The 19,924-nt window shown below is 42.8% G+C and overlaps 1 protein-coding gene and 1 long non-coding RNA gene across 3 annotated transcripts; both read left to right on the top strand.

The window, feature by feature from the left end:
* Positions 1–2,372: 2,372 nt before the first annotated feature.
* LOC108639403 lies at positions 2,373–6,799 on the top strand. Of its 2 annotated transcripts, none has more exons than XR_001920435.2 (4): positions 2,373–2,436; positions 3,064–3,171; positions 4,776–4,901; positions 6,668–6,799. It is a non-coding gene; the product is annotated as an uncharacterized LOC108639403 (long non-coding RNA). The 2 variants fall into 2 exon arrangements; XR_001920434.2 differs by having other exon boundaries at positions 3,067–3,171.
* Positions 6,800–14,037: 7,238 nt separating this feature from the next.
* FUT4 (fucosyltransferase 4) lies at positions 14,038–18,269 on the top strand (the record flags this gene model as incomplete). The annotated part of the gene is given in 5 exon segments (XM_018070992.2): positions 14,038–14,077; positions 14,080–14,115; positions 14,118–14,153; positions 14,156–14,203; positions 14,206–18,269. Coding segments are annotated over 5 exon segments (864 nt in total), but the record flags the coding sequence as incomplete, so codon positions are not given.
* Positions 18,270–19,924: the final 1,655 nt, after the last annotated feature.

Here is a 19,924-nt window from a genome sequence, read left to right on the forward strand (position 1 = left end):
TACAGCTGATTTAGTTACAGGTAATTTAGTGTTTCTCTTCCACTTTGAGTTAGTACATTGTTACAGTTTTATAATTTGTTACTTTTTCCTAGTAAATTTTCCCACACCAACAGCTCCTTGCCAGCAAGCTAGAACTCTTCGAGCCCTGGACTGCTTCATTGAAATCCTAAATAACCTCGGCACACCAGCTAAATTGGTAAAGGAGAACCCCCATCCTCCTGTAGCCTCAGCTGGGCGTAGGGGCAGCTTTTTATTGGTTTTTTTTTTCCTTGGGAGGTGGGACTTGGCTTTTGCCCGGACTCGGAGAGGGTGTGTGAAGAGAAGCGGTCCGGGGTTCATTTTTCTTTCGGCCGGGTCATTTTTTGGCTTCTGGCCCCGAGGGAGGTCCCAGTTCGCATCTGAGTCCTCGCGCTCTGCTCTGCTCTGCCCACTGCCTGGACTTGCCTGGAATTCATCGGAAATTCCAGTGCCATCTGCGGAGTAGTCTTTGGGGGGGAAGGGCCGCCCTTCCCCTCCTCTTTCCCCAGTGTTGGCAGCAGCCGGCACTGGAAGGGGAAGAGGAAGGGGATCCCCAGCCAGAGCCAGCCTTTGGCAGCGTGAGTGCGCAGGAGGAGCCCCCCTTTCCCTTCTCCCTTCCCGTGCCCTGCTCCGACCCGGCCGCCCCCGCGCGCCGGGACCAACGGCCGCCAGAGCCCAACAGCGCCCCCTGCCGGCCACCGTGGGGCACTGCGGCCCCCTCCCGAGGCGCCAGCGCCCCCTGCTGGGGATGGTTTTAACTGCGCCGAGAGACAAAAGGTACCGAATTGTTTTCGGTGGGAGTTTGGTTGCGGGATTATTGCTTCTTGGTTTGTGTTCTCTCTGTCTCTCTCTCTCTCTCTCTCTCTCCTTTAGTAAATAGCTGTTATTTTCTTTTCCACACCTTTTCGACTGGAGCCTCTTAGTTTCAAAGTTATAATTACTCAGGAGGAGCTTGGTTTTTCTCGTATCCCGCCCTCCTTAGCAAACACTTCTGTCTCTTTAAACTGAGACGTACATTAAAGATTTTCCCATGGTACTGGCATGCTGCATGATTTTCAGCTTCAACTTTGCCATCTGTAATTTAGAAGTGGAGAAACTTGCTTCTCTCTGCTAAACAAATTGAACTGAAACTTGAATGTAAGACCTGAAGTTCTGTCAGTTTTTTCTCAATATGAGAGCTGTAACAAAGCACTTTATTGTCCCATGCAGGTTTCTTACTGAGTGATCCCATGCTCCTTTCAGACATCACTAACACAGCTGAAGCACAATTGTCACAGCAGCAGCAGCAGGGTTGGGGTATGTTGGCCCACATTTGGTGCTCTCATCAAGCGACTTTGGAGGGCATTTCCATCACCCATCTTTTAGAAGGAGTGTGTAATGTGCAGCACTTCTGTTAGAAAATGAAGAACAGCCTCTGAACTATGAATGGTATAAGATGATTTTAATGCTTATTATTTTTGAAAATTTGGGTTCCGGACATCAGTGGAAAATGAATATGCTTTGAAATGTGTCAAGGAGTAATACAGACATGGATTACATCATGCATTTGTGTAACGAGACTTCGTTTGTATCTTATAAATTCTCACTACCATATGCAAAGAGTTGGTTTCGAGGGAGCTACTATGGAGGAAAGCTTTCAGCCAGGTGAGCAGGACAGCTTCCCTGTGTGCCTGCTGGCAGCATCATCCATTGACTACTGTAAATGGCAACTGTTCCTCTTACTCAAAACTGTAACTGTGGCAAAACAAGGAGAGTCAAGTATACTTCAGACCTATAAACAATGTCTCAAAATGCCTCATTTTACAACCAAGCTAGTACTTTTGAGTATCAGTAGATCTACATCAGTTAAACAGGACTCTTCTCTTGTTACTCCTGTCAGTCTGCCATTGCCTGGAGTGAGGATGACAAGGCATCCTTGCATGAGGCAGGCCAGTGGTGACACCCCACGGGGGTACCCAGTGATGTGCGTGCCCCGCTCCTCCGTGGGGTCATGCTGAGTGACAAAAAGGAGTAGCTGTTAATGGCTCCGAGAGCTGCCACCCACCTGTGCCCCAAGCAGGCATGAGGTGGCCACGGTCTGCTGTCCTCTGGGGATGGCAGCTGGCCGCACCGGACCTCAGGGGCACCCCCGCGCTTATCCCTGGCCTGTGGAAGGGGTAGAACACCCCGCTGTGACCGAAAATGTGGGACCCGATCCGCCGGCCCCGGGCACAGGGCTGCCCGAGGCTCTGGGCTCCATCCCTCGGGAACTCGCACCCGACGTGACGGCCCCGCCCCCGCTGCGAGCGGCCCGGCAACCTCCCGTGGCAAACAGCCCGACGCCAACGCCCGGGCACGGCGGCCATGAGGGCGCGGGGCCGGGAGCTGCCGGCGGCGGCGCCGAGGAGCCGAGCAGAGATGCCCGCGGCGAGCAGCCCCGTGAGCACAGCGGTCCTGGTCCCCGGCCGCCCCTGCCCCACTCCGGGCCTGCCCCGCCGTGTCCCCTCGGGGAGCCAAGCCAGCCACCCGCGGCTCCTCACTGATGCCCCCCGGGCACCTCGGCGGCCACTCGCCGCCCCTGGCACTGCAGCCCTGGTGCAGGCACCGCCCTGTCAGGCAGAGACTCCCCTGCCGCCATGAGGTGCCCGCATCCCTCTTCAGCTCCTTGGAGACCTCTTTCAGGGAGGACATCTCCTTGGGTGCTCGTTCATGCACGGCCCTGCCTTGGAATGTCTGTCGGTGGGAGGCTCAGTGGCCGTGTCTCCCCGAGTGCCCTGGGTGGCCTTGGCTATAAGCACACCCCCTATGGATGTACCCACCAGGGTCCTGTCCTGTACCATCCTCCTATCCTGAGGATTCACTCGGTGTTGGGGAACAGGGGTCGGCTGAACACTATTCTATATTTGTAAATGATTTGTCTTACACTGTATTAGAGTTATGATGTATTAAAATGACAGTGTATTAAAGACAGAAGCAGAGCAGCATAATTTGATGTTGCGTTCAGCAAAGCATGTCAGCTTTCAGGGGACTCGTAATAACTGTTTCTTTTGTAATATGTTTTACTAGCAGGGAAGAAATGTGTATGTGTTGAGCCACCTAGGAGAGTTAAAGAAATACTTGAGGAGCACCTTCATTTTCAGAAAGAAGAATGCGATGTTAAACATCCAGCTGCAGGTAATCCTCCTTATCAGCAAAGGGAAAGTGTTTGTCAGGACAAATGGTTGCTTTGAGGAACTGTGGCAAAATTATTATTTAAAAAAAATAGCAACCCAGAACATTTATGTGATATCCTTGGGAACATTTAGAAACACAAGAGTTGAATATAGTCTTTATTATTTTTTTTCTTTTTTGTCAGAAATTATGGGACCGCAGAGAACATGGATAATTCCATGTGATCTATCAGTTTAATAAAGCTGAAACAAATGCCAAGCAGTAGGAAGAGGTTTTATTACCTTTTTCTTTTGAAAGAAGTGCTGTAATTATTGGAATAGTTTCTCTTGTGTAGGATTGAGAGACCCAATTCTAAACTCAGTCAAAATGAATTTAAAACTGTTGGATTCACAGACAAAAATGTACTTAAATTAGGTATCAGATGTAAAGCCCATATGAGCCTGCACCTGTATTTTTGTGATTAGGCTTGTTAGGCAATTACAGCACACACCTGCAAACGACTGACTTATGCAGGTTCTGTTTATAGTAAATGAAGAGAAAAAGGCACTTTGAAACCTGTTCCGCTACCTGAACATGTAGCTGAATCTCAGATGTTAACATTGGTCTGCTCAATCTGCTCATGTTCCTAACGTTACTAGGAGCTGAACACAACTATTTTGCTGTATCCATCTGCCAGTGAATTAAAATTGTCTGCAATATTTCAGTCTGATTGTGTAATTGGATGCTACCTTATATGTTCTGATGAATTGTGAGGAGTCTGAAAGTGAAAGGTACGCTACAAAGGCTTAAAGTACTAAAGATAACATAGAAACATTACAAAAATATTTATTACAGGAACGAATAATATGCATCTATGACACGCTCAGTATAGAAATGGTATTACATGTTCAGTATAGAAATGATATTATAGCATAATGTTGTAGGCATAATACAACAATGCTATGAATAATAAATACAGGCAGATGGATGGTGGTGTACAGATTCTTCAGTGAGTACTGAGTTCCTTTTTCATCTGTTTCATTTGGAGAATTAGACATGCTCCCTAAGTGGCCTGAGCTCTGATAAACAATAGTTACCAGGTTGGATAGTTACTGATTTACACCGTTTAGATTATGAAAATTTATTGTTTTACATAAATTAGATGGCTAGTAAGTTGTAACCTTTCCACAAAATAAATTAGCTTTTTATTTAATTCTGGTGGTGTTGGCTTTGTTTTGGTTGGTTTGGGTTTTGTTGGGTTTTTATTTTCATGTTTTGGTTTTTTTTTTTGGAGGGGGAGGGATATTTTCTTCTATCTTTTTATGAGGGCATTTGATATTTCAGTGTGACCGAAAAATGATGCTGGTGGATGCATCAGTGATATTACTGCTGCTTCTTATATATTATAGCCAAGCTATATTGTTCTTCAGTTAGGAGCTTTAGTAGTCTTAATCTGTTCTACAGGCAGTAGAGAGCGTTGTATGCCTTTAGCAATCTGAATTGCTCTCTGAAGATGTCAATCTATTTTCATTAACTTTGGAAGAATATTGTGGTGTATTATTTCATTAATTCTAGAACAAGTTGAAGTAATCAGTTATAACGCTATTGTTTTGCCAAATTATTAACAGTGGCTGTAGAAGGAGTTTGGGATGTGAAAAACAATTTCTCCATTAGAAGCCTGAAAGCAGTGTCACAGAACAGAAGCAGTTTACTTTTACAGCCTCAACTCTACTCAAGACATGCAAGAATAAAAAGTAAGAGTCGATAACAAGAAACGTTCACTATAACAACTTATTTTTAACTTGCAGGGCATCTTTCTGCAGAACTAACTCACCTCTTCCTTTAATAAGTAGCTAACAGGCTTGAAATCTTTGCATAAGAAATCTGCTTAGGACTGCTATGTTGAGTCACCTTATTTCATATTCTGAAACCTTTTGTAAATGTGTGGAATAATCACTTGCTTCCTACTGATAGGTGGTGAGTGTTGGTTTCATGCTCATAATGAACCTTACTTGCTGTTCTTAACACCCAACCTTAACAAATTCAGTTGTTTGGAAAAGCTCTCTTCCAACGTGTCTCCTGGAAAGAGTTTGATCTAGGGAACCTTTCAGGTATTTTAGTATTTGCCTGCAATGGTCAGCTAGTGCCCTGGGGAATGTATTTCTTTACAGTCTGTGGAGTGTGGCTTTTGTGGAGCAAACCTGTTCCTTATAAGCTGGTAGATTTTAGCATAGTCTTCTAAATGTGCCTACCTTCTCTGCTTCAGTGAAATGTATGAACTTCGTAGTAGAAGGGGAAAGCTTCCAACCCTAAGGAAACAGAGTTTGTTAGCTTTGTAAGAGGAATATTTTTAGTGCCGTGACCTTGCAGAATATATGAACTCAGCATATTTTGCCATTAAATGAAGCTGCTTCCCACGTTCCTAGGGGTTGGTGATGTAAAAATACAGGTAGCTCCTTGACTAGCACTTCTGATCTTGATCTTGTGAGATCTGGAGACAGTGGCATCTTAGTTACAAGAGTAGCATGAATTAAGTTATTACTGGTTTAAGAACTGTTTAACCAGTATAGCCTTCTGACATGCTCCTTTACTTTAGAGTTACTACTTGTAGGAACATTTTGGTTATAGAGTAGGCCTAAAATACAACTAAAAAATAACTCAGAGTTTTGAGATGTTGGCATAATTTTAAAGTTCATGTTAAACTGCGGCTTCTAGCGAAGGCAATCATAGTTTTCAAAGATCATGATCTCCTCAATTTCCTATTAAAATCCATGAAGAAGGAACAGCTTTAGAACAAAGCAGTTTATTCAAATTGATGGAGGTGCTGAAATTTTTGGGATCTGTTGGATTTCCTTTGGGAATTTAGATGCACCTTCTCGGGGGACTGCTGCTAGAGACAATTGGTTCTCTCTTCACTAGCTATAGTCCGTGTTCTGAACAGGAAGGTATCATGAGAGAAGAGGTGACAGAAAAGATATATGACAGGAGAAAAATTAGGAGCAATCTAGCTTAAGCTCCTATATTCACCAAACCATCTCCATTCACACCCCCCCTTCTGTGTAAGGGTCTGGGGAAGAAATGAGGGAGTAATATACTAGTTGAGAGATGCAGTAGGTAGTGGTTATGGAAATGGACAAAAAGGAACAGCTCACACAGAGGTCAGCCCACTGTGTTTATTGCCAGAAGAAGAGGAATTAGCAAAAGGAAAAAGAAGCAGCACTGACAAGGGGAATGAAAGGGGAGACATAGAACAGGAGGTCAGGAATTCCTGAAGGGAACTGAAGAGAGCACAGTTCAGGAAAACAGAGACAGAAACTGTAAGAAATGCAGGGAAAAGAGGTAGGAGAAATAAATAGAAAGAGAAAAAGGACAAAACATATATCCACATTGCTGAATTTACTGAAGTATATGCATTTTTGTTTCTTCCTTTTGCTGTCTTTCCCTAAAAGTGACTACTCGTCTGGGGGGTTCACTATGTAATGTCTCATCCATCCTGAGAGCAGATCCTGGTTTTTTACAGATTGCTGAACTTTACTGCTGTGAAGACTTGAGTCTGCTTTGATGTGTCAAATCAAACATCAGAATGACTAGCTACCTTTGGAAATGTAGATCTGTACTTCCAGGATTTTGAATAAAATTCTGCTTGAATATGGAGCTATTTCTTCTTTTTTGTTTTATTCATATACTCATACTGATTTTCAATCTGTTGTTTTAAGGAGCCAAATGTGATCCATATTTCAGCCAGCAATGAAGATGCCACAATCCAAAGATTACAAAATGTTCTTGCTGGCAGAAGTGCAGCCGTGAAGCTCGATATTTTCATAGTCTTCTCTGTTGAAAAGGAATTCTCAGTTCCAGCACAGGATTGTAATGTAATTGAACAGGCCTCATAATGCTTTAGGCTGAATTCATTCATTAAACTGAGCATTTCAGAAGGCAAGAGTTTGTGACTTGGTATCTACCCTGATTTAATGAAAGTTTAACATAAATAGGCCTCTCTATATAAGAGTTATCATAGTGTCAAAGAACCACAGAGGTAGCATGAAACCTGAAATAACTTGCCACTTACTCTCACTCTTAAACTTTTATTACAGCAAGGTAACACCAAATGATCATGAGTTTGTTCTGTATTATCATACCACTTAGGAAACAAATGTGGATCCTTATAGATACTGTATAAAACCAGAACAAAAGATAGTTTGAAAGGTCATGGGTGACTGGAGGGTGTATCAGAGACAAGAGTGGCCCTTGTAGCTCTTTAATAGCTTCAGTGCTTTGGTACCAGGTGAGAGGCTGAAAGCTCTTTCCAGCAAAGTATCAGAGCTTGCAGAGCCTAATCCATGCAAGAGGAAGTGAAGAGTGATAGAAGTTGAAGACTCCCTGCTGTGGGAGAAGGAAGCTCCCATTTGTTACCCCAATATCCTGTCTGGCAAGGTATACTGTGGGACAGACCTGAGATGATGTGGAGAGCATGCTGAGCCTTGTCTGGGCTTTGGACTTTTACCCCCTGCTGCCCCTCCATGTGGTCACCAATGATACTCCCAGGGGAGACATGAAGTGTGTCAAGCATGACAGTCCAACTCAATGATTGGTCTTTGCCATATTATTAGAATAATTGCAGCACATTCCCAAATCAATAATACTTAGCACTTATCTTACAATCTCCATTCCCAGAATTCTTTCTAGACAACTCTTCAGCACATTTCTGGGATAAACAAGTGTTACTGACTTTCTAAAGGAGAGAATTTGGAAAAATTCCAGTGAATTTTAGATTACAATGAAAAGATTAACTAGGATGGATGGATAATTTAAAATAAAGGAGCTACTTATTCCCAGCTATACCTCAGACTGATAATTCACATCTGTCTTAAGGTGTGTGTGGTGGTTTGACCTTGGCTGGACACCATGTGCCCACCAAAGCCATCACAGCCTCCTTCAGGCATCCACCTGCTCCAGCAGGGGTTCCTCCAGGGGCTTCAGGTGGATCTCTGCTCCCCCATGGACTTCCATTGGCTCCAGGAGCACAGCTGCCTCACCATTCTCTGCACCATGGGCTGCAGGGGAATCTCTGCTCTGGTGTCTGGAGTACCTCCTCTCCCTCCTTCTGCACTGATCTTGGGGTCTGCAGGGCTGTTTCTGTCACATATTCCTACTCCTCTCTTCTCTAGCTGCAGTTGCTTCTGTGCATTAGCTTTTTTTCCTTCTAAAATTTGTTATCCCAGAGGTGCTGCCACTGTCACTGAAGGGCTCACTCAGCCTTGGTCAGCAGTGGGTCTGTCTTGGAGCCTGCTGACACTGACTATGTCAAACATGGGGGAAGCTTCTAGAAGCTTCTCACAGAAGCCACCCTTGTAGTCAACCTCCTGCTACCAAAACCTTGCCTAAGAGGTGGAGATGGTATTTGTTTCTGGGGCTCTCAGATCCTCAGGAAGTATCTAAACCACACTGAATATTTTAAAAAGGAAGTCTCAATGACAACTTTGTGAAGCTAGACTTTGTTTTCTGCTGCTTTTTTTACGATTATCTGTGAATGAAACTGGATTTTTGTTCTTTAATTGTCTGGAATTCTTCTCTGATGTTAAAAGTTCGTTTTTATTTTTGTATCAGTAAGAAGGGGAAAAAAACCCAAACCCAAACCCACTATTCACTTGGCTCCAAGCCAGCTCTTTCCAGCATTTCCATTTGATAGCTCAGTTTTACTGCAACAAAAGCAGATTTGTGAATCTCATTTACTCCTTTTCTCTCTTCCCCTTTTTATGCAACCTTGTACAACAGAGGCCTGTTAGGTCTTTTCTACTGAATATATTACTTCAATTATGAGGCTTAGGTAATTCTTACCTAGTCTGATATATTCATATTTGTGACCTTTTTATGTGTCTCATCTTTTAGTTGAATAAAACAAAGCAATTTGTTTAAATATAACATTGCATAATATTACAGTAATGTTATTAATATTACTATATTTATAATACTTCATTAAACAGGGTGTTGGTTAATTTAAATTAACTGTACTCACATTTTATCAGAGTGACTTTTAACTGAACTAACTGTTCAGCTCACCTTTTCTATTTTTTAATTTTATTATTTCATTGCCAAATTAAACACTAGTGTTTTGAAGGACAATTGTAATCATTGCTTATATCACAATATCATTGCATGTATTAATACCAGTATTTAAACATTTACATTTTTCAAAGGCTACATCTTCATTATTAAGTAATGAAGCACAATAGGAGGAGGTCAATTTATTAAAGCAATTGGTATTGAGAGAACCATAACTAGATTATATGTGGTTTAGGAGATTTACTTCAAATTAGGGCTAGTTCTGTCTCCTAGACTGAAACATGACCTCAGTGCTTGAGGTTCAAAATGTTTGAAGAGAAGCTTTACAACAAATCTTGCTCTCTGGCTTGGGGGATGCTCACTGGGTAAAATGGGAGCATTGGTGCTGGCTGCACATCCCTGTAAGATGCGTAAAATGCAATCTAGTGCTCAAAAATACCAAGGAAGATTGAAATTAATGATATCTACTAACACATATCCATAGAGACAGATTCTGGCTTGCTGGTACCCACATGTGTGTCAAAGTGTCTGAAGATCATGGGGGTTTGGTAGGAAAATTTTCTGCTCTGATTTTGGCTCCGGTCTACACTGGCGAACCACAAAGCTGTGTGCTTCAATGGAAGATTGAAGAGTGTTCTGGACAAGATCCTCCATTCACAGAGTGCACAGCACATTTGTTCCTGCCTGTGCCTTGATCTGGAAATGTCAACTTCACATAGTTTTAATCCAACCCTGCTCACAGCCACAAGTGGAACTGTAGTGAGGCAGAATATTTAACATTACATTTGCTGCATGTGCAGTAATGTGAGTTTGTCTGACCAGAAGCTGTTCATTCAAACAAGACAGGCATCAGCTTTCAACTCACTTTTTTATCTCTGTTCATATTTCAGAATTTTATCCTTCCAAGCAGAAAGATCATATTCCTGAACATGAAACACTACGTAACCAAATTACAGGCATTTAAACTTTATGCTGGGTGCAATTTATACAAAACAGAACTTATATCACTCTCTTTCATACAGGATTTAGATTCTTACTTGGCAAAAACTTGCATTGAAACCATGGGGACTATTTATGAAGAAGAGACTTCAAAGTCATTCTTAGTGTCATTTTGGTACCAGATAGCATCCTGCTACTCTTTGAAGCTGATCATATTTTCTTAAGATGAAAAACTCCACAAGGTTTCCCTGGTTGAGAGAATGTCTGGATTGATAGCTGTAGCTGAAAACACAACCATGTGTTGCAGTCCCTTTTAAACTGCATTTGTAAGACAGTTGACAAATAACTTCAAAGACTTTTCTAGGCTTAAATATTTCTGAAGTGTGACAAAACAGAGTGAGTCAGAGTAGAAGAGGAAGCCAGTTAGGAAGCTCGGGGTGAAAACATTTACTGCTGTTAGAAACGGCAAATATTTAACCTTCATTAAGCAAAATATTTTTTTTATTTTGCAACAACTTCATTACTAACAGACAGCATTTTATTTTTAATTCCTGACTATCAGCAACATGAGAACTTACTGTGGTTTCCACAGAGCAGTTAAAGCACAGTTCTTCAAGTTGTGTATACAGTGCCAAGGAGTCTGTGTGGTCCTCAGTACATGGGGCTATCTCCTGGACTGGTTTATTTCCAAAGCAGACAAAACCAGATGTGTTCCCTGGGGGAGGTCTTCAAGCTTCTGGCAATGCTACTGAACCTTTGTCATGTTGTACTTCTCAGTGATGTCTGTGGAGTTTTTCCTGAGTCAGACCGAGAAAAAAACTGCTTGAAAAAACCCTACCAGCACAGAGTAACTGATGTGATTGTGCCACAGATGTGCTGTGTATTATGGCAGAAAAGAGGCAAATTGGAGCTGATGTGTGTTGCTGCCAGGCTGGTATTTATTCTCTAGAAGAGAAATGAGACATTAAAAAATCAACAGAAACTCCACACCTACACTCACATCTGGGGACACCTAACTTCTAATCTTGGTCCTGGCCGTGAGGTCACTCTACAGCAACACATTGCATCTGGCTTTTAAGCTTAGTACACCAAAATTTCGAGGAGGCTGCTAGACTTGTAGATGAAGGCACATCTGTCAGTAGTGACTGTGATGAATAATTGAAATATATTTCTTCTGTTTCCCATATTGTGAGGGGTTTGACGACAGCAGCAACAAAAACAGTCAGATCTGTAATTTGTAAAAATTCTAAAATATGCTTCAAGTATAGGTTTTATCATACTCTCCTTATAAATTCTATAAAGATTTTTGAACTAGTGAATTATGTACAACATGTAAATATAAATGTAAGCACATATTTATTTTTTACAGAGGCAGGTGTAACATGAAAATTAACTTAAGGTGATAATATTACCCACGGAAATATTTTAGGCTACTGTCTTCTCATCTTGAATTGATATAATTCTTATTTATCATAACAAAACAAATAGGAATTATTTTAATACCAGATGTTCATGCTGCATATACAATCTCAACTAAGTGTGGATTTCAGTAATAGCTTTCAGCTTTCTTTCATACGCACTATAGAGCTTTAGCTGATGTTGTGTTGAGGAACATAGAAAGCCTTGTTTTGATCTCAGGCTAAATAATTCAGCAGATTTGTTTCTGTATGACAATAGTCTTAATATGGATGCTACTGCAGTGCAGCTGAATATCACACTGAAGTTTCACTGTGAGACTGCAAAAAACCAAAAGTATCTAGGCAACTCTTGCTATGAATCCTCACAAGGAAAACATTTTTTTTTGTTTCAAATTTGTCACTACTTGACCTATAAAGATTTCCATATTGAGTTGTCCTGAAACATTTTTTAAATGCTAAATTAATGCCGACATTTTTATTGACTTACCATATGCAGGATCAGACTTTGCATCATCAGTGTAACTGGTTAGGCTTTGGGTTTGGAATGGCTTAGCAGCAAATCTTCAAGGAATGGAAATGAAAGCACGACTAGACAAAGACTCCTCCAAAGTCACATATCAGTGCTGAAAGTTCCTGAAGGAAAATAAGAACTGTCATTGTAGCTGATATGATCAAATTTATTGAGTGAATCAAAACTCCACAGAAGTCAATTGAGATCTCCTGCTTGCTTTCATGAGCCCCAAATTTCTCATATAATCTGCAAAAATGTCTAAATACTCAAAATCACTAACAGAAGAGGTTTTGGACCACTTTGGATCTTTAATTAAGACTGACTAGGGATTGTGTTCCTTTTAGGTAATGTTCATTGTATTGGATGTGCTCTAGATTGAATCTAGGTACAGCTCAAGGCCTCAGAGGATTTTACTCTCCCTTAGCATTGTATTTCTGTATTTGTTTGCAGTTTTCTACTGTGGTAAAGTAACTTTCCCATATTCCCATTTTGTGACTAAAATCAGTGTTATTTGTCAAGACAGATGCTACATTTATGGCCCGAAGAGACTTTCAGCTAATATTAACTATCTCACTATTTTTCAGAAATTACTAGGTTGGAAATCAGGTCTGATGTCTTGGTTTGTAACACTTCAATTCAGAGAGGCCTTAATAAACTTGGAGTGAGCCAACAGAAACCTTGAGAAGTTTGGCAAGCAGAAAGAACAAGTTCTGCATGCAGAGCAGAACACTCCCATCACTGTACAGGCAGGGAACTGGCTGGCTGATAAAGAATTATGCTGGAAATGACCCAGGGCCTACTTGAACATCGAGCTGAATGTGAGCTGTGGAGACCTGCACTGGAACAGGGGAAGAGTGTGAGGAGTCCTTCCCCTGAGGAGGAAGGAGCAGCAGAGAAAACATGTGATGAACTGACTGCAGCACCTGTTCCCCATCTCCCTGTGCTGCTTTCGGGGAGGAGGTAGAGAAATCGTGAATGAAGCTGAGCCCAGGAAGAAGGGAAAGGTGTGGAGGAAGGTGTTTTTCAGTTTTGTTTAATCTCTCATCCTACTCTGATTTGACTGGCAATAAATTAAGTTAATTTCTCCATGTCGGGTCTGTTTTGCCCATGACAGTAACTGGTGAGTGATCTCTCCCTGCCATACCTCGTCCCACGAGCCTTTAGTTATATTTTCTCTCCCCAATCCAGCTGACGAGTGCAGTGATATAGTGCCTGTGATAAGCACCCGGCATCCAGCCACGGTCAATCCAGCACAGGTCCCAAGTTTCGGATGCCCTGAGCCCCCTGTGAGCGTCTCCACGACCCTTCCTGTGCGTGCTGAGGTCCCGGCTCTGCCCAGGGAGACTCCTCCCGACTGCGGGGACACAAATTCCCTCTGCAGCGCCGAGCTGGCCGATGAGCACCCGAGCAGCCGGGGAGCGGGGGCCGCTGTCACTGCTCTGCAGCCGCCGTGCTGCCGTGGCGGAGCAGCCGCACGGGGGAGGCGGTGAGGCGGCGGAGCCCCGGGCCGTGAGCCGAGCTCCGCTCTCCCCGTGGGCGTTGCGGCCGCGGCCCAGAGCGCGGTGGGCGAGGCGGCACCAGGACCGGGAGGCGGCGTGGGGAGGACAGGCCCGGCATGGCCGGGAGGGAGGGGCGGCAAGCGCACCCTCCCCGCCGCCGGGGCCCGGGGTGGGGGCTGAGCGGCGCGGCGGCAGCTGCCCCAGCCCCGCGATGCGCTGCCCGGCCCCGGCGCGCCGCTGGCCCTGCGAGGGGCAGAGCGGCGGCAGCGGGTGGCGGGGGATGGAGGCGACCCCGCGGCGCTGCCCCGGCGGCTGCCGGCGGCGCCTGGCGCGGCGCTGGCGGCGCTGGGCGCTGGCGGCCGGGCTGCTGGGCGCCGCCGCCGCTCGCCCTGTTCGCCGCCTGCCGGAGCCGGCGCGGGCGGGCGGCGAAGCGTGAACGTGCTGCTGTGGTGGGAGCCCCTTTGGCCGCCCGCGGCGCTTGGCCGACTGCCGGCGGCACTACACATCAGCGGCTGCCGGCTCAGCGCCGACCGCAGCCGTTCGCCGAGGCGCAGGCGGTACTCTTCCACCACCGCGACTGGCGCGGCACGGCCCGGGGGGCTGCCCCGAGGGTCCCCCGCCGCGGCCCCGCGCCAGCGCTGGGTCTGGATGAACTTCGAGTCGCCCTCGCACTCGCCCGGCCTGCGGGGGCTGTCTGGGCTCTTCAACTGGACCATGTCCTACCGCCGCGACTCCGACGTGTTCGTGCCCTACGGGTACCTCTACGCCCCGCCGGCGCCCCGGCCCTTCGTGCTGCCCCGCAAGACGCGGCTGGTGGCCTGGGTGATCAGCAACTGGAACGAGGAGCACGCCCGGGTGCGCTACTACCGCCAGCTGAAGGAGCACCTGCCCATCGACGTGTACGGGGCGCGGGGGCTGGCGCTGGCCGAGGGCGGCGTGGTGGAGACCGTCTCAGCCTACAAGTTCTACCTGGCCTTCGAGAACTCCCAGCACACCGACTACATCACCGAGAAGCTCTGGAGAAACGCCTTCTCCGCCAGCGCCGTGCCCGTCGTCCTCGGACCCCGCAGGGCCAACTACGAGCGCTTCATCCCTCCCGACTCCTTCATCCACGTCGACGACTTCCCCAGTCCCCGGCTGCTGGCCACTTATCTGAAATTCCTCGATAAAAACAAACCGAACTACAGGCGGTACTTTGCCTGGAGGAAGAAGTACGAAGTCCACGTCACCTCGTTCTGGGACGAGCATTTCTGCAAGGTCTGCGAGGCCGTTAGAGCAGCTGGGAATCAAATCAAGATTGTACAAAATCTGGCCACCTGGTTTGAAAGCTGATGTTCCTAGCTGGCGAGGCTTGCCTGGAAACAGCCTGGGCCAGCGTCAAGATGTAGGGAAGAATGGGTCTAACAGAAATCATTAGCCAAGGTAGTACACAGATGCCTGTCATCAGTGAGAGAAATACACAGGTACAGGAAAACGAGTTGTGAAAAGCCTACAAAAGTAAGATTTTTATTAAAGGGAAAATTATGAAAGGACAGAAAAGTGTTGTGCCAGATGATTTTTAAAGAGCCAAGTTAAATTCTGAAAAGTCCCACAGACCTGAAACTTTTTAAAGTTCTGCACAGCTCGACATGAATATCTGATGCCAAGTTCTTCAGCTGTACAGCTGAAACTAATTTTGTCGGCTATGACAACTTCCTGGACTGTGAAACTTTCCTCTGCTTGCAGGGGATACATGATCAGTGCTGGCTTTCTGTACTCCTAAGACAAAAGTGAATGTTTTTAACTGATTCTTATGTGTGTGAAAGCTATTTGCAGACAATTCTGACCCACAGGTTTTGAATGTAAGAATGTAATGATACAGCAGCACCTTTTAGCAATGTTTAAAGTTGCAGCAGTCAGCTAATAATGCTTCGAACCAAATAATTGTTCCATTTAGGAAAAAGTGTATGGGAGGAGACTGAAGCTGAGTGGACAAACAGCTCAGATGATGTAAAGTATTTCTTCCACTGCCTACTGAAACCATGGGCACATTTGTCCTGTATGAAAATAGAGTAGAACTTCAAGTACAGGAAAAGAGAGACTGTAGGAAAAAAAGTCGGTACATTTCCACCTTCCCTTTATTCAGGAATTAGAAAATGTTTACAGGAATTTCCATGTTTTTCTCTGCAAACTTATTGCCATGCAGAAAATGCAGGGAAAGGCTGAGAATGGCAGGGTTTTTATTACTATATTGAATATGTATACAGAAAGGCTAACTTATTTCTCTAGTATCAATAGACAGTGCTATTGTGTAGCAACTGTTTAGGTTTATAGCATGCATTTTTAAAAATGCTGGGTGACGGACTACTCAGAATGCTGCTTTGCTGTTTGTAAAGTAATAATTACCAAAAACTCTTCCAGAACTCCCAAATCTCTCCCTTTCAAAGAAAATTACTGTAGAGTATAAGATCTAGACTGTTGGTAAAATACAGATTGTGTGAAGAAAGAATATCAAATAGGAAGCATTCACAATTTTTTTTCCTTTGTTTTTGAGGTTTTTTTCTAGCTCAAATTTTTAATGGATAAATAGGTTCTTAAGATAGAACTTCGTCTCTCCGTGCCTGTTGGGAACATTTATAGTAGTTATTCACTTTTAAACTGACGTTTTGCTGGAGTCATCTTAGTAGTTGGTTTGTGGTTACTTTTTGGTTACATGTAATCTCGGTGAAATCCAGCAAGAAACTTCAGTTACAATTGCTCATCCTCGGGAAACTGAGCCCCCAGTGCCCTTTGCAACTATAAAGTTTGGTAGGAAAAAATGGTAACCCACAAGGGTCCTGCCCAAACAATTAAGGTATTCACGGAGTTCCTCAGAGATTTCATTCAGAATAAAATCATGGGCACAAAACACATGGGGAAAGAAGAAAGTCAGTTGCAAATAAGAGATTGGCATAAGAACAGGTGAATTTACTGGCATTTGTGAGTCATATTAAGCTTAGAAAAGGATTAGATTTGACTTAAGCAGTATGGGTTGTTAGGTGAGTGCTTTTAAGATTTATGAGTCTCCTGTAATTTATTTTAAACTAGATGTTTCCCATGATTAGGTAAGCATGGAACCAAGGATTACTGGAAAAAGAACTAATAATAATAATAATGAAGTTCATTAATAATTTGCATAAGATTACCAGATCAGATCTTGCAGGCTTCTGTGTTTATTCCCTTCTGCTTTTGTGCAAGGAAGGATGGCTGAAAGTACTCCATGAAGCTTTCTGTTGTTAATGCCAGAGTTATTGTAGAATATTTACTGGGAAAGAAGACGGTCTACACAATGTGGGATGTAGTAGGGATGGTACCTAATGCTGCACTTTTACTTCAACAGGTCTCAAGTGATTGTTTAAAGTAAAAGCATGTTCTTCATGGTATGCTCATCTGTTTCTCTACCAGTGGTTGCTACTCCCATAACATTGTTTTTAATATTTAAAAAAATCTGATATAAGTATAGCATTAACAGTAATAGCTAAGTGTTGGGATGACAGCATCTCTCTCCCTTTGAATTTATAATTTCTTTTTTCTCTTCACTTTTTAAGCACAGTTCATATAAATGTAGCCAAGAGCCCAATCTCAAAAGTGGTGAACTAATATTTAAGATTGCACTCCTTTTTATCAATCTGCTGAAAATAGTGCATTTTTTTCAGTCCTCATTTTTTAAGCATTTTCTGAAAGTTTCCAGGTACACAGTTCTTTCGTGTAATCATTAATAACACCACAAGCAGAAGATCAGGCTACAGGGGAATGGAAATTTCCAGAGATTGCAAATGTTAATTATATTTCTCAGTCTCTCTAAGAAAAACAGTTGAAATCTTTGAGGAATTAGAATTTCGTAAAATTCAGAAAAGAGCTATGTAACAGTTAAAGCATCATGTTTGAATAAAGTGATCACAATTGCACAGTATTTGTAAGTTATACACTGAGAATTTTCAAGACTTGTATAGTGAAAACTGTAGTTTTTTAGTAATTATTGCAGAGCACTTGCACTGGGAGAAGAGAAACCTTTTCTAGTTTCATCATTCTCACATTAGTGATGAGCATTTTCCCCTTTACATTTGGAAGGAAACTCAGCCCAGGCCTACAGCTGATGAAGTCAGTATTACAACATCTCTATAAATCTCAGATTTTTGGCTCATCCACTGCACTGGCTAATAGTCTACTGTTACAGGCTAGGGACTGCCTTTGTAATTCACTTTGTCAAGCTCCAGTTGAATGATAAAGAGAAAGTTTGCCTGAGCAAATTGGACCATAGATCAGATACCAGACTCCACAGGACATTGCAGATGATGTATACAATCCATCTGTAAAAATTAAGCAAAGTTATTTTCTCTTTTAAGTAGAAAAGTCTTTTTGAATACATTTTGAAAGTGTGTTTTATTCCATGCCTTAAAATATTGGGGTGAAGGGAGAGAAAGGAAGATTGTTATCTTCTGGATTTCATAAGGGAAAGAAATAACATTACTTTTTGATAATAAAGTAAATGGAATAGAGAATTATGTGATCCTTCAAGCTGCATATTATGTCTCAGGGAATTTTATACTGTAAGGTGTCTTGATCTTCATAGAATGAAGTTACTTTGTATTTGTATTAATTTTAATTATATAGATTTACATTCAATAAAATTAATGAAAGGAAATAGTGCAAAATGACCCTATTTTTTATTTGTCTTCTGTGTTACAAAAGCTGTGGAAAACTGCTTTTTAAAGAGAATGAATGTCTTTTCATGTTTGTTTAATCAATAAAAGTGGCTGATTGTTCTCAAAGTAGTCAGACCATTTGAGGTTAGTCATGAAATCTGGTTGTACCAGGAGAAAAATATTTTCATAGGAGAGTCTGTGCTGAGTTATTTTCCATATGAAAAGGAACATTTATTGAAGTTTGGTGTCTGTTGGAAAAACATAATTTTAAACAAAATAAAAAAACAAACTGTCCTGTGACCTACAGAGAATTTGAATGTGGCTAGATTCTTTTTTTCCTCCTTAAATTTCACAATGAGACTATGTTTATTTTGGTACTCAGCATGTAGTGCTACATCTGCCCTTTTAGCTGCCACTTTTTTCATGATTGTTCATCATTGTCTTCAACTGAGCAACAAAAGACCGAGGACCCTAAGCCTTTGTCAATACTTTGTGATACAAATTGTGATACAGCTGATGTTTACCTCTCGCTTCATGTGTCTTCTGTATTGCTTGGTGCACAGTATTGAGAAATTTCAACATTTCTGAAATTTCCTGCCCAGCCTTGATGAGGTCAGTGCTACAGTCCTCACTTTTTTCCCTTGAGGGAATGTTTTTGCGTCACCATCCCAATTAACTTTTGTAAGCAGAGCTTAAACTGACTGCTTGCTTACTCCTGCCTGAGATGGGAGATTTTTTTTGCTCATTTTCCAGATGTGACCGAACACTGGGTTAGGCAAACTGGTGTAAATATTTTTCTGCCAAACACTGGGTACCATTAGTTCAAGATTGTTTGGTGACTCTTAGGTGAGTTATGCCTGATTAAACTCGCTCACACAGCTCTCTATCCAACGGTCATATAAAATTGTGTTTGTTTTAAGAGTGTAAATAGCCCTTTGTAGGGAGCATAGAGCTGACTCATTCTAAAATCTGTTGACTAGAACACAATGACTTAATGTGGATTTAAGTGGTATTTAACTAAAGATAAATCAGGATCCAAGTATAACAGCCTGTTTCTAACCAGTAAAAAAAAAAAAAAAAAATTATTCAAGTAACTCAGGTGTCACTTGCAACCAGCTCAGTTTATGTAACTAACTTGGTCTAAAAATTTGTGTAATTCTATATTTTCTTTTGTATGGTCATTTTAAAAACAAAACCTGAGGCCAGAGTATCTATGTCTTCTCTATATTCTGCAGATGTTTTTTGCTTTGTGATCTTGAGCTAAACTACTTAAGGCTAACTTTCACACAGTGGCAGCTGTTCCTGAGAGTCTCACCCCAAAAAGTATCTGAGAGGAACAAGTCAAAGCCTGTTTTTCAGGAGCACTTTGAGAGCTGCAGGGATTTCGAACTGCCAGCAGTAAAGTGCTCAGTGTGTTCAAGAAGTATCCTGGAGCTATGAGCCCATTTTAATAGAAAATTTTTCTCTTAAGGAGTACATACTTTTCTGAAATCCTTCAGTGATTTTGGGTCCTTGCATGGGTTTAATTTTTGCAGCAGAGTTAAAACTGGACTTTATTTCAGTAATGTTCAATATTTTAATAATATTCTTTTAATAACTGTGGTCCCGAATTTGTAATTTGAAATTTTCTCTATTTATTAAACCATCTTTTGAAGTTAATCAGCCCACAGATTGGCTGTATGC

The sequence above is a fragment of the Manacus vitellinus genome, unplaced genomic scaffold (genome assembly GCF_001715985.3).
Source record: "Manacus vitellinus isolate BGI_N305 unplaced genomic scaffold, ASM171598v3 scaffold_2_pilon, whole genome shotgun sequence".
NCBI classification, from domain to species: domain Eukaryota; kingdom Metazoa; phylum Chordata; class Aves; order Passeriformes; family Pipridae; genus Manacus; species Manacus vitellinus.